Source organism: Cucumis sativus, chromosome 1, assembly GCF_000004075.3.
Source record: "Cucumis sativus cultivar 9930 chromosome 1, Cucumber_9930_V3, whole genome shotgun sequence".
Lineage (NCBI taxonomy): Eukaryota > Viridiplantae > Streptophyta > Magnoliopsida > Cucurbitales > Cucurbitaceae > Cucumis > Cucumis sativus.
Genome location: NC_026655.2, coordinates 31299614 through 31314904, shown reverse-complemented (window position 1 = coordinate 31314904; position 15291 = coordinate 31299614). Strand labels below are relative to the sequence as shown.

Genomic DNA, 15291 nt, shown 5'->3' with positions numbered 1-15291 from the left:
TCTCGGTGATCCCAAAAGAAACACCCTAAAAGAGAGTTGGGCTGTAAGTGATCTCGTTGAATCACACATAAAATTGGTCGCACATGCATAAATAGGTGGTGATTCTGGACACCCATAAGGTACGATTCTAACGATAAATCCCCAAAACATCATAGCCTATATAAATATATCATATCATAAATGTCATAGCTCTGTCAAACATAACTCAATCATAGCATGCCTTGATTATAATGTAACACATAATATAGAACATGCATGCACCTTTAATGTGGGGGTCTAATAGGAAAATCCCTTATCTCGAGATTAGCTAAACTAATAAAATCTTGGCCAACTCTTCCCAAACTACTCAGTCCTAAACATCCACAACAATAAAATTATCAACTTTTGTCATCCATTTACTGACAATCTAATTTAGCATCCAACTTAACCAAACTTACCCCAAGACTAAGGTTGAATCCAACACAACCTTGAATGGAAAATTGCATAGTCCAAATCTTCCGACAAAGTAGTCAACCTTCAAGTAAAATAACATTTGCGATAAATCATCACTTAATTATTTGGGATAAATAGCTTTTGGATCGGAGTACCAAACCCATAAAAAAAACTCACCCAAAAGAAATTGGCTCAAACTGATAGCTTGACTAACCAAAGAACTCAAAATGGCTCGGCTAAGGGAGGAGGCTTGGACTCGGCTCGGGGAAGATGGAGATAAAATTGGGCCACTGTTGGAATGCTAATTCTTTCTTCATACCCAAATGACTCACCAACTCAACTCTAATTTTCGCACACTATTTTCTTATTGATTTTATTTTAAAAAATTTCAAACGGTGTTCAATAATCATACGGTAAAATGGTAAAAAGGACGGATGGCAACTCATATTTGTGTTTTATTTTAAAATTAACTTATTTAGAGGATGTTGGGCTGTTTCTTGTCTTCTCAAGCACGTTGCAACAATCTCTTAGTCAAGTTTGCGATCGAGTCGAGAAAGCTCTACAAGGGTCATTGAGTTGCATGAAACTTCCAAATCATATTTATGATGAAATCAACAGTACTTGTGCACGTTTTTGGTGAGGATCTGTTTGAAGGAAAAAATCTGACTAAATGAACTAGAAAAAAACTTTGTGTTAATAAGGATGGAGCTGGGGGTTTGTTTTCATGATTTCATCTCTTTAATCATGCTATATTGGCCAAGCGAAGTTAAAAGATGGTTAGAAACCCCAATATAACCCCAAGTTCTGAAAGGTTATGATATGCTTGGATATCAGAAATGTTTTTGTTGCCCAACAATCTCTACCAATCAAATAAATTTACAATCTCCAATCTATATTTACTACTCGTACTGCTCTGTAGTAATTGAAGTGGCAAAACCGGGTCGTCTCCAAAAAATCAAGGTATTTTAGCTAACTAATGAATTCAAACAATCACAGAGAAGGCTGGGGTTTGTGGTGGTATTATTGTTGCAATGAAAATCAAATAACATGGATTTAAAAATATAATTAAAAAATTGAATTTGATTCGATTAAAGGGACCTAACTTAGAGAATTAAGATTTTACTCATGCATGCTCTTGGTTGTTCATTGATTGTTTGAGACCATTAACATGGAAGACCATAACTGTCACCTTAATGCACTACTTAATTAGTCTAGGGTTCAATTAATGGGTTGTTTTGATAGCCCTCATTTAAATCAATAATAATTTTTCACACTCACAATTTTTTTTTATGTGATATATGTTTAATTTTGATTAACACAACAAATAGGTGGACTAAATTCATATATAAAAATCATTTTCATACAAAAGTTATAATCATAATCGCATAGCAATGACTGCTTTTTGTTCCATTACTCAGTATTGCATTTTACTTAGCTTGTACTGTGTTTTTCCTATTTAACTTGTTAAATTTAGTTAGGTTAGGTTTTGGAGTACGCACTTAAAAGCTGTAACAAGTACTTGTGCCAAAGTGAACATGGATTGAGCTAAGTGTGTCTTTCAAATCATAAGATGTGAAAGTTTAAAGCTTAACTAAAAAGAAAATAAATTAAATACGAAAGATTTGATCCATGGATTTTAAAACTTTGGTTTTATATATAAGTTTGATGTGTTGATATTTCACAACGGTAACAACAAAGAAAAACACACATATAATGTATATATATATATGTATGTATATATGTGTATATATATATTTATAGAATTACAATGAACATTGAATAATGACCATGAAAAAAAAACATATTTTAGCCCTAAATTAATTATATACCAAAGTTTTCCCATTAAAGGCTCTGGCTTTTCCTTTGGCCCTCACATACATATAATAAGCTAGCTTCAAACCAGAGAGATATTTTTGTTGTTTAAACTACAAAGAGCATTGCAGAATTAATTAATTTAAAGCTTAAATTAGCAACAAACCCTAATTCGTCCAGATTTGAAACCAAACCCCTTCTGCCTCTTTCTTTTTTAAAAAAAATATTTTTTAATATTTTTACTCTTCTGATCTGTACAATATATTTCCTCAAATTTTTTTTTCTTTTATTTTTCTCCCAACGATTGCATTACTGAACATGCCACAGCTTGAGCCCAGTGTCTTAATTTTGCCTTCACTTGCTTTGGGTCTTCGCCTACATATTTAGTACATAAAGAAAAAATTAATAGTGTATAGCTTTATTTCTAAAATATTTTTAAAATATACAATAATTGTAATAATCGTAATAGGATATATGCTTTGTAGAAAAATGTTTTGTGTTGTCACTAATAATTTGATAAGTGATGGAAGATATGTGGCTTCAGATTTTAGTATATCCTTATTTGGCAAAGTGTTGGATTTATAATGAAATATTTCATGTCAGATTTAAAAGAACCTTTCAAGAACTAAAATGTTATAGCAGCTAAAGAAATATGGAAGGGTAGGTTTTAACATTTAGAAAAGGTGTTAAGGTCCAATTCATATCTATTTGATTTTTTTAAAAAATTTATAAAAATTAAGAATATAAACGCTAATTCGACTTGATCTTTCTTTTTAATACATTTTAGAACATTTTGAAAAGACAAGCTGGTTTTGAACACAAAAACTTGGTTATATTTTTAGAATCTGATGAAAAATTCAAAAACGAAAGGGTTATTAAATTATTTTAACTTCGAAATATAAGATATAGATGTTTCTTGTTTATTTATTTATAACTTTTTTTCATTTTTTTTGGTTGATATATGCAATGTCACATTTTAAGAAGCTTGATTTTCCAACATGTAAAGAATGAGAAATTGGGGCAAAATAACTTCACAAATAATGAATTGCAAATAAATTAAAATCCGTACAGAATGCAATATCTTCATACCTGGGCTACAAACCCTCCATGTATCAAGCTCACTCCTGGGGCTTTCAAAAGATGAAGACCTTCCACCAAGTGACGATGACGCCGAGGCGCTGCTCTGGGGCGTTGACACGGGACTTGGTGAAAGCTGCCGATTGACGGCAAAGTAAAGGTCAAGGGCTGGCAATGTACCACACAGCTTGTGCCCATATTCCTCATTGAATGCAAAACCTAGTTCAATGAAGCCTTTGAGCTCATTCCAGTCCTCATCAGTCAAGTCGTCCCTGTCTGTTGAGCCGTTCCTCGGGCGGAGCATCTGTCGTCGTCGCTTCTCCCATGCAAGGTCCCTTGGCGTCTCGCACATCGAAAGTTGCTTTGACAAACGCTTCTTGTTCTTCAACTGCGGTGGTGCCAACGGCATGTGCTTCAGCTCGTCCTCCGACTCATGGAGAGACGGGCACGATGAGGATGAAGATAGGGATGAAGGCACCCTTTGCAAGTGTTTCTTATCCATTAGGGTTAGGAATAAAGAAAAGAAGATTAATAGAAAGAAAAAAAGCGAGTGGCGGTGGGGTAAGTTGACGACCCGCCAGCCACCTCGTGAGGGGAGAGGGCCGGGGTCAGGATGGGGAGGTGGTCAAGTTGGGAATTGGTTTAAAGATTTAAGGCCAGAGCCAGCCCGACCGAGTGAGGGGAAAGAAGCAAAGTAGGGCTTTAATGGAGAGAAAGAAAGAATGATATGGAGAAGAATGGAAGATGAATAGGCATCATTCATAGGGAGAGGTTGATTCAGTTATTGTCTTTCCACCATTCCTTTCTAACAAACCCTTAATATAGTTCTTTTCTACTTTGCTATACTTAGAATTTTTTAGGCCCTTCTTCATTTTGAACATTTCATCTTAACTTTACGATTAAAAATCATTCAAAGTTCTCTCTCCGTAGAAATTTTGTTTGAGATTTTGGAAATCTTTTTGTTAAAACATTAGAGCTATTATATTTGATTTAATTATTCTACCATGCATATTAAGGATGGGGATCAGTCAATAGGAGAGTCTAAGTGTTCGGCAGCCAAGCCCAAATACACTAGGTTATATAATCAACTTGAGTAAGAAAAGTCGCATCAGAAAATCTTGAGAAGACCAAATTTGTTATCATTCTATTCGATAGAATATTGTGTATACCAATTAGATTGTGTCATGTGTAGCTTTATTAAAATAACTTCTTCATTATTCGTGTGTCCTACTCTTTAGTTCCTCTATATAAATTGATCGTAAGGATCCATTCTCATTATTGAAGATAAATATAGAAATCGTTTTTCCACAATTATGTCTGTCTTAATTTAGCTTGGTATTAGAGCATCATGGCTCACGCCTTAAGCAACTCATCCTCCACTCCAGTTTTTAACACTCTTCCCCTCAATCAATGTAAGTACTAAATCAATTGCTCCTTGGGTGGTTGTACGTACAATTCAATGACTCCAAAGGTAGTTGCACAAGTCATGGCATACAATCTCGAGCGGAGGAGAACTACCTTTGCCAAACATTATTTCCAATAAACCAGGAAAGGTATTAATAACATGTGTGAATGATAATTTAGGACAAGCTGGATGTTTTGTTCCAACAAGAGTCGTAATTTCTCAAGTCCTACTAGGACTTGATGAAGACTATAATGTGATTGAGGCAAACACTTCACAAAAAAACATGATCTAAACCTAAACACTTGACTCTTCTGTTGACTAATTCTCATACTTTTCACAGTGAAAAAATGCTAAAACAATAAAGCAAAAATTAAAGGGACCATAGATGGGAAAAAAGTCATTTAAACTTTTTGAAGGTTTTGATTTCTTTCTTACAAATTCTTAACCATGGCATATATCTATATTGTAACTTAAGTTCCTAGCTAAATTCTAAAAGATAAAATAAATTCTAAAATTTTACCATTTTTTCTTTTTAAAAATTAGCTTGGATTTTGAAAACAAAATTGTCACTACAAGAAATGGGAGCTCTCCTGAGGTAGGAAATCGTCAGGATATATATCAATACGTCAGAAAGCCAATCCCCAAAGCTCTTCCTCAAATCCTTATCTTAATTAGGGCAAAATTAGTCTAAATAAATTACATATTGGAATAGACAAGGCAGGTGGCGACGGCGATGACACTGTAGACAGTGGTCTTCTCACGGTGACATTCTCTTCGTTCGATCTCTTCCTCTTTTTCCACATATGTAAAATACAGATTTGGAAGGGTCTTTAAAGGAAAACTCCGGACGCAGCTCGATTTATTTTTAGGTCGATAGGGAAAGGTATAAACTCGCCACGTTTTTATTTTCTTTTTAACTCCATCCACCAAAAATGTATTACACGTTCTCTTTTGCAGTGAGCCCGATTACATATCCTGAACTCTCGAGGTACTTGGGTTTTACATCATTTCATCAATTTACGTTATTTCATGCCGCATGTGTTTTTTTTTTCTTTTTTCTTACATTGTAATGTGTATGAACTATTACCCAAAAACATTGTATGTAAATTTTCGTGTTGGCTTTCATAAATTTTTATAATATTGTCAATTAATTTATTTTCCATATATTTGATGCATGTTCCATGTTCCCATTTTATTTATAAAAGTTTTTGTTTACACAGTAAGCATTTTTTAGCAATGTCACAACTACGACTCTTAAAACACTATCATAACCAAAATATCACAGTTTTTCAATTTAATCTTATTTAAAAATTTATATTGGCCATGTAGCATATAGTCCAAGTTGATTTGTAAAAGCTTTCACAATTTTGCCCTACCGTTTTTTTGTTAGTTTTTTCAGTACATTGTATTCCTTTTTTTCGTAATTTTTTACAAACATTCTACTCAAGTTATTACATGGATTTCCTCCAAAGTAAAGAACTGAATGTCAAGTGAAAACCTAAATTTATTTTAGTAGTTTTCAAATGAGAAGTCTTTTCTTACGTATGTTCTGAAAGACTTGAGTAATAAATGAGCTTTTTCAATCTAGTGTTGTGAAACCTGTTGGTTTTCCACTAATAAAATATTTTGCCATTAACCACAACACTCGAACTACACCATCATCTCTCGAACACACTTGACGAGTTGTGTCCACTTTATGCTTTACTCACTCACTTGTTTTTAAATCTATTTAGAACGATATTCATTGTGTGCTCCCTTCACATTTTCTCAAGATCTATCTAATGCTCCAATTACTTTAGGACGTTCCCCTTTCTGTAGCTTGAAATGGATCCATCACAACTTGTCTATATTCTAACGTTTTCACAATCTCCCAACGTCAGTTACTAATGACATTGGATGAACTATTGAATGACCACAAGAGGTTAACTCAAATACCTTGTGATAGTAGGCATAGAATTAGGCACCTAACATACTTTCGAATGATCCACAAGTCTAATCTTGTATGTCGTCAAAGTATAAGAATGAACAAAAGATGTTTTGCAATTCTATGTCATCTACTTAGAACAACCACCGAATCAGCATCGACAAAAGTCAACGACGTAAAGGAATGGTTGTCATGTTCCTCCACGTGCTAGCGCACGATGTAAAAATTTGCGAGATCCAACGGGAGTTTGTATGGTCAAGTGAGACAGTCTCACGACATTTCAACTTAGTATTGTTGGTAGTGTGTTAGATCTGCATGACAAGTTTGTTGGCAAAACCACAACCAGTGATGGGCACATGCACCAATCTGTGATGGCGGTGTTTTGAGGTTATCGTTTCTTATCTTGGGTTTAATTGAAAGTGAACTTTTGTTCGATGTTCTGATTCGGCATTTATTATTCACTGCAAAATTACCTTGGTGCCTTAGACGACACATACATAAAGGTGAACGTGACCGCCAGTGATCGACCTAGGTATAGAACATAGAAGGGTGAAGTGACCACAAACGTCCTTGGCATATGTGACATGAAGAAATGAGATTTTGTTTTAGTCATATTCGGCTGGAAAGGATTCGCAGCTGACTCACGCATCCTTCGAGATGCTATCTGATGACCCAATGAGCTGAAGGTTCTAAAGGGTAAACGAACTATTACCCAAACTTAAGTTTTTTTAAATACCTTCATTTAATTTACAAAATATAACAAGGTCGATATCATACTAGGATATTACTACCTTTGCGACATGGAGTACCCAAATGCGGACGAATTTCTAGCTTCGTAGAGAGGCCAAAGATATCACCTCCAAGAGTGGTATGGAGTCGAAAATGCACCAACAACATCGAAAGAGTTCTTCAACATGAAACATTCTTACGCACAGAATGTTATTGAACGAGTGTTCAGTCCTCAACGAAAAGTCACACTACCCCGCTCAAGACCAATGTCACACGATTATGGCATGTTGTCTACTGCATAATCTAATAAATCGAGAGATAACGAACGTCAAAATTCTTAAAGACGTCGATGAGGTTGACTTGAACTACGCAACGACTGAAGGTAACAACATAAACTACAATGAGGCCTCAAACAAATGGAGTCAATGGAGGGATGACCTCGTCGAGGCGATGTTCAATGGATGGCAGTTGTGTAATCACTAGTAACATTTGAGTTGTTGTAAAAGCACATTATTTTAATTCTTGTAATATGTCACCGTCGATGTCATTTTTATAGAATGTTTGGGTGTACGAACGAATATGTTTGACAACCAACCAATGAACAGAATTAGCAACTTTTTCCATGTGTTCATTGTCTATATAAGTCACTTACGCTGCTTTTTCTCCATTTCTTTGTTAGTATAGCCAGCTCGTAAAGGGCCTCGAAACATCCATGGATGAAGGAAGAGGAGTCCACCCTCTTTGACTGTCTTGTTGACTTAGTGAATGCGAGAGGGTGGAGATAACAATGGGACCTTCATACTCGGTTACCTGATCCAACTAGTGAGAATGTTGAGGGAGAGAATGCCAAGATCCAATTTAACGTCGACCACTGTTATTGAAAGTAGGATCAAGTCTTTGAAGAGAACGATCCACGCAATTGCTGAAATGTGGGGCCCAACATGCGGTGGGTTAAGATAGAATGCCGAGGCTATGTGTATCGTTATGGAGAAGGATGTTTCTGACAGTTGGGATAGGGTAAAAAAAATTAGCGAATGGGGACTTACATCACTATACTAAAAAAACTTACGACTATTTTTACACTTTTTCATAGACGCAGCCTGCAATGAAGGGTCTTCTAAACAAGCCTTTCCCATATTACAACAAACTTTCGTATGTCTTCGAGAAAGATCGTGCAACAGGGGCACATGCAAAGATATTCACTAATGTTAGGTCCAATGTGTTGGACAGATCCGAGGGATTTCAACCAAAAGATAAGATCGATATGGAGTTTCCTACTATGTACTGCCAGGGAATGAACATGTCGCCCGAGGACATGATGGGCACACGACTTGGTAGGTCCAGCGTGTAGGTTGGGTTCCAACAGATTGAAGAGGAAGTGAGGAGGACAAACTATCGAGATTGTGGACGTCATTTGCGATGTCAAGGACTATACGAACGACAAGCTTAGAGCCATTGCGGATTGGCCAAAGATAACTAGGCAGGAAGAAGACGTTGTACGAGGAAAAGTCATTAAATAGTTGCAGGCTATCCCTAAGCTCAGTAGAGCGAACAAGGCGCATTTTATGATGAAAATGACACAAAATCTGGCTGTCATAAAGGCTTCTTGGACCTACCCGAGGATATGAAGATGGACTATTACAATGTCATTTTACAAAAAAACCTGTGAATTTTTGTCCAACATATTCAACCGCTCGACCCATTTTTTGGCTCTTGCATTGTGTTCCATGTAATTGACTTCAGTTTAAACTCTCTTCCTAGAAACTATTTTGTTATTCATGTATCATTTCGTTTGAATAAAATAATGTTGTCAGTTATTGGTTTAAATCAATTGTTAAATATACGCAATTTATGTATTGTATTTAGAATAACAATTAAAAAACAAATTCATAATTTATTGCACGTAACGACCCAACATTAAAAAAAGGTAAAAAAATGGATGTCGTCTTTGAAGAAATTACTCAAAATTGTTATACAAAAGCTAAGACGGTTTGGTAAATTAAATATACATAATTTGTGTATTGGAGTTAAAATACAAATTAAAAAAAAAAACAAGTTTTGGCACGAAAAGCTGGCGTAAAAAACGTAGAAAATAGATAATATTTAAGAAAACTAATGAAACTTAACAATTTGGTAAATTAAATATACGAAAATGTATATCGGATTTAGAATACGATTTTTTCTTTTTTAAAAAAATCATAATCCTCTCCATGTAACTCTTATCCCAAACACATTTTATCATAATCGTCTCATAATCATTTTCACATAACGTTTTCCCCAAACACATCTTATCATAACTCTAACATTTTTCACGATCCTTCCACAAAACCAACCATTAATCTCAAATTGATTAATTTTTGTATCGTGGTGTCGGCTGAGAAGTTTATGGTAATTTATGTAGTGTGTTAGATGCATCTAAATTTGTTTTGGTGGTAAAAATAAAAATAAAAATAAAATTGTTTTAGTTTGTGTAGAGATATTTCCTTGATTGTTTTCTTTTTCATTTATGTTAAATCAATCAGTAAGCTATACATTTTTATTTCAATAAATCCTTCAGAATAATAAGTTTCAAAATCCAATTTGATAACACATTTATTTGTTGTCCAGTAAGAACAAATACCGAACGAAATTAGTTTAGAAAGGATATTAGAATATCCATGTGGATGGATTCAAAAGTTTTCAGGATATTAAATTTAAATTTAGAGATAAAATAAAGTAAAATTGCATGTTCAAACAATGAATATCAGATTGAAAACCATAGCAAAACCTGTGAAACAAACTGATCCTTAACATTCAGGAAGTGACATTCAAAATCTAAGTTCCAATTAGCAACCTCAAATCTTTAGCATAAAGATTTTGCGACAAAAGAAACCATACATTGATGCTATTCTACTTCTCTTGTGCTCAATCTTCTCTCAACTGTGAAATAAATCTTCCCAAAACAAAAGGAAAAAAGGAAAGAAAGGAAAAAGTAGTAAAATCAGACACACACTCTCTAAACACAACTAGTAAGCTATTTGTCAGTACAAATCATAACTACAAAACATTTACAAATTTCATATTACCAAAATCCAGTTAAAACTGAAAACAAAAAGGACAGCTCCTTTTAGAAATATCCATTTGGCAACAATAACAAATACAAGATGAAGAACCCTTTTTTTCTCAAGTCAGACAAAACTCCTAACTTCATGACTGAACTGCTATATTCAAATTGCTTCTCTGCTCAGGAATCTTAGCACCACTTGTTTTTGTTGTCTCCTTATTCTCCTTCACCCTGCTACCGCTATTCCGACCGCTGATTTGCCCCTTTGTTTTTGGTGTTGTCATAACATTAGTCGGGTCTGTTCTGATGCTTCCAAGGCTGTGTCGTTTCACTCTACCACATTCTTTTCCCTTCTCTATATTTGAGTTAACTGCATCGCCACAGCTCCTTCTTCTAGTAAAATTCGGTGACTTGGGTCGTGTCAGTGGCAGCTGCAATGACCAACACACGTAGAAGCTAAAGGTTAAGAATTTTTACAAAAAAAAAGGACTGCAGGTTGTTACTTGAAGATTTAGTAATGAGTTGATGATTCTTGGAGTAGAAGGAAGAGATTGATTATGAACACTCACCTTTTTGAGTTCAACTTTGGGTGGGGGTCCCTCATAGTAAAAAGTAGGCACTGGGTTTGCTTTGATGATTAAGCTCTTCCTCAGTTGCTTGATGGCTGCCTCTTGCTCTTCCTATTAAATCACATCATGAAGTGTTTTTCCTTTTCAGTGCTAACAGATTCTAACAGTTTCTTCCATAATCATTTAAAGATGATTCTAACACAAGCAATCAAAAGTTGAAGAAATGGAGAAAAATGGTTTGTCAAAATATTCTCTTCCTTATACATTGGACTTCAAGAATCAGATTAAGACCGTAGGCTACTGCTTAAGTGTGACGTTAAGAACAGACATAGAAAAGTAGATGTGAAATAACCGATCACTCTTACGGTTTTTGGTTTAGTGGAAATTTAACAAAATGAACTTGTTGGAAAAGTCAGAAAGCGATATAGAAGTCTGGAATTGAAGGAAGATACCTTTGTTCTGGCTTCATACTGGCTTTTCTCTGCTTGCAAAGCTTGGTGTTTCTCTTCCAACTTTTGGTAAAACTGGAAAATAAAGAATTGATCACAGGCATTTAGCGATTTAACTATGTTTATTTGTAACATCATGAATATTTGCAATAAGCAATGTCAGTTAAGTTACCTCCTTCCTTCTCTCAGCACGACTAGCTGATCGAAAAGTTGGAGCAACACCGACCGTTACCTTAGATTTCACAGAAGTAGCAACACTTAACATGGCTAAGGACCATAAAAGCCAAAAAGGAGGTGTAAACAATTTACAATATGAAAATGTAAATATATATATATATATTTGGATGTCAATGAGGATACGAGGAAGTGATGGACCAATTATCTTCTTCATCATGGTATTTTTTATCCAGCTGCACATGCTTCCTTAACGAAGGAGGTGAATTTGGCTGTACACAAGAAAACATTTTTGAACGTTAATCATCACTGCCAAACCGTATCATTCTAACTTCACTGACGAAAACTCATTTGCAATCGTACATAACTAATTATTGATTTCCCACAAAGTAATATAGTAAAACGTTAAAATATTAGCACTATTATATTAGTAACTATATGAGAAATCTTGTATATATAGTAGAGAATTAAGAAAGGAACCAAATAAGAGATAGAAATTAACAGAAAAAAATAACAATACGAGAAATAAAATTGCAAAAAATCCCAACTTCAAGTGGCCTGAGCTCACCCCAAACAGAACTACTCCCCAAATTGTGCCAACCCTTAAACCCAGAAAAAAAGCTCAGTCATTTAATAGGGGTCGGCCTAGAAAAATTGGGTGAGCCTAGGAAAATCGAGTACAGCATTTATTACTGCACATGATATGGTATAAGTCTTGAAGGCAAAATGAAATAGAGAAGACAGCCATTTCTTTATTACTTCAATTCTTTGGCCTCAAATAGCAAAAACAAACAAATCCCCAGGTTAACCAAATATAATAAGCCAATTATGAATATTAATTACCTGAGAGTTCTTCTTAGCACTAGGAGATTGCAGATTTGGTGAAATGTTGACACCAGTAGTGGTAGTTGCATCGTTTCCAATATTATGTGCGCACGGACCACGCTTTTCAGTTTCCAATGTAAACGGCTGAGGAACAGTGTATTGCCCCTTCATATTTCCTGGAGATTTTGATCCAATTGGGCTTGACTTCTTGTACTCACCAAACTTTTCAACTCGAGACTTCTCATATTTCTCCTCACCATCAACATTAGTGCTTTTGATACTTAAAACCTCTACCTTCTCATCATATTTTTCAATGATCAAGTTTTCTTCAGTACATTCCTTTACTTCATAGTCCTTGGCCTCCATGTTTCTACCAGGGACTCTCGGTGCTACATGAACTATGTCATGGTGAGCAACTCTCGGCGCAACGTGTACTATGTCATGAGCAACACCATTTGGCTTTTGTATGACTGCTACAGCACTTGGCTCCCTCCCCATGATCCTGAGAAGGCGATCGGTTAAACACAGTTCCAGCCAGGTACGAGGGTGAAAGTGAATCTTTCCAAAACTTTAGATCCAAAGACATAACATTTCAAAGTATAGGGCAAAGAAGAAGAGAACAGTACATGCCAAGAATTCATGTACTAAACTAAGATTTAAAGAAACAAAATGACTTGAATAGAGGATTAGAGAGAAATTAGGGGAGGTGGAGGCATCAAAAAATCTCTATCCAAAAACTCCAAACAAACAAACTAAAGTATAAGATAAAAATAAAAAAAAACAAAAGGTAATTTGTAAATTCAGCAACCACATAACCAAATACATATAATAGGGAAATTCAGAAAAAGTAAAACAATAGAAGACAAATAAAATGAAAATTTCCATTATTATAGCAAAAATGGACTTCTCCAAAGTTCAATTCTAGATGGCTGAGATGAAGAAACTCCAAAGCTTAAAGAAGACGAAATCTAAAGACCAGAACCTTAATTCTCTGTTATTTTATTGTTAAGAAACTTTCATACAACTTGGGATGTGAAAGAGAAACAACAGCATGCAAAAAGATACAAAACAATAAAAATTAAACACTAACAAGAAAAAGAAGAACATATATCATTAGAAATGGCCAAAGACTTACTGATAGAAGAAAGAATTTAAAGTGAATTTCGAAGGAAAGAAGAAAACTGAAATCCTGATGAAACAAACAAATGGTAAAGCTATCTTTAAAAGACATCATTAAGTCAAATAAACCAACCGACCACTCTAAATGGAAAATGAAAGGCCACAAAGTCCACAAAGAACCCCTTTAAACCTTTGACCAAAACAAAAGGCTAAACATTCAAATATTATTCATTGTCCACCACTAACTTTCGAAAGGCAAGAGAAACCAATCAAAGAGAGACGAAAATTATAATCGTAGTTCAAATTTCCAAGAGAGAAAGAAACCCCCCAAGAAAATAGAGACAAACATCAAATAATACCAAGATCATATTTGAGAAAGAACAACTCCAGAAATTTTCAAAAATCCCAGAGAAACCAAAAATTTGAACCAAAACAACAGAGAGGAAAGACCCCACCAAGAGAAAAGAGATAAACATGAAATAGGAAGGAAATTTGAGTCACATTTGACCAACAACCCCAAAAATCTCCAAATAAACCCAGAGGGACAAAAAATTAGAACCTAAAAAAGTAAGAGAGTAAAAACCCACCAAGAAAACAAGGATAAACATCAAATAGAACCAAAATTAGATTCACATTTGAGGAAGAAGAACTCCAAAAATCTTTAAGTAAAACCAGAAAGACAAAAAATAAGAAGATAAACAGCAGAAAGAGCAGAAACCCACCAAGAAAGTAGATAGAAACATGAAGTAGTACCAGAATTTCAGTCACATTAGAGTAAAAATTCCTAGAGAGACCAAAATTAGAAGTAAAGTAGAAAGGTAGAGCCAAAACCCAGGAAGAAAAGAGAGGGAAACATGAAGCAGAGAGGGTGAAAGGTGAAAATGAACAGGAAAAAGAAGAAGAAGAAGTGAAATTGAGAGCAGGCATCCATTCGAAAGAGCTGAAAAAGCATAGTAAAGATCGAAACACAGAGATTTGAGGAGGAGGAAGAAGAAGAAGAAAAATTAGACACCTGAAAAATTAAAAGGAGATAATGTGGAAGATTGGGTAGCAGTTGTTGCTCGATCTGACAAGATCTTCAACCTCAACCCTCTCTCTCTTCTCACTATGAATCCACCCTCTCCTCTTACTCCCCCACTCTGAATAACAAGACAAACTAAAATGGAAAAAGAAAAAAAAGAAATGCTCTTACTTTTTCTTTTCTTTTCTTTTTTTAAATATAATTTTGTAATTCCTCAAAGGAGATTACAATAGTGAGAGGTGCTCCAAAAAACTGTCCTTTGGATGTTGAACCGTGGGCGGTAGCTTCCTTTTATATAAATTTTGAATATTAGATTGTTTTAGTGTTGCCTTCCTTTCTTTGGTTTGACACTTAGTTTTATTTTGAATATCAAATTGGTCTTTAAATTTTGATAGGCCTACTGTTTTAACCTACCTTAAGGACCTATAATTATTTATTAACAAAACGTGATTATAACCATCAATCTAACTCAGAAAATAGTAACATTCTTTACAACTTTCTTAAATGGGAGGTAAGTAAGGGCGGGGCGTTTAAGTGTTAAAGGGTAGGAATTTTGAAAGAGAGTGGAGGCAAATGGGAAGGAAAAGAAGAACAATGTTGTTGGGACGTGTGACCCACCCACCAATCTCAATTTCCTCACAATTTCAGATTTCTTTGGAGAACCCTCTTTTTCTTTTTATTCTCTCATACACTAAACAAATCTTATTTCATT

At 34.9% G+C, this 15291-nt stretch overlaps 2 protein-coding genes across 4 annotated transcripts; both read right to left on the bottom strand.

Moving 5' to 3' along the window:
- Positions 1-2478: 2478 nt before the first annotated feature.
- Positions 2479-4021, bottom strand: LOC101212719. The gene is made up of 2 exons (XM_004142482.3): positions 3334-4021; positions 2479-2619 (listed from the first exon to the last, which is right to left on the bottom strand). The coding sequence occupies exons 1-2, from the start codon at positions 3821-3823 to the stop codon at positions 2531-2533; spliced, it is 579 nt and encodes a 192-aa protein (XP_004142530.1). The 5' UTR covers positions 3824-4021; the 3' UTR covers positions 2479-2530.
- A 6159-nt stretch (positions 4022-10180) lies between these two features.
- On the bottom strand, positions 10181-14858 carry LOC101212959 (protein WVD2-like 2). Of its 3 annotated transcripts, none has more exons than XM_011661975.2 (7): positions 14571-14858; positions 12458-12941; positions 11801-11886; positions 11613-11697; positions 11444-11515; positions 10992-11102; positions 10181-10853 (listed from the first exon to the last, which is right to left on the bottom strand). In XM_011661975.2, exons 2-7 carry the CDS (start codon positions 12935-12937, stop codon positions 10566-10568), a joined length of 1122 nt encoding a protein of 373 aa, XP_011660277.1. In that variant the 5' UTR covers positions 12938-12941; positions 14571-14858; the 3' UTR covers positions 10181-10565. The 3 variants fall into 3 exon arrangements, with proteins under 3 accessions (XP_011660277.1, XP_031745840.1, XP_011660278.1); XM_031889980.1 differs by lacking the exon at positions 14571-14858 and adding an exon at positions 14281-14516; XM_011661976.2 differs by lacking the exon at positions 14571-14858 and adding an exon at positions 13575-13694.
- Between the last annotated feature and the right edge of the window lie 433 nt (positions 14859-15291).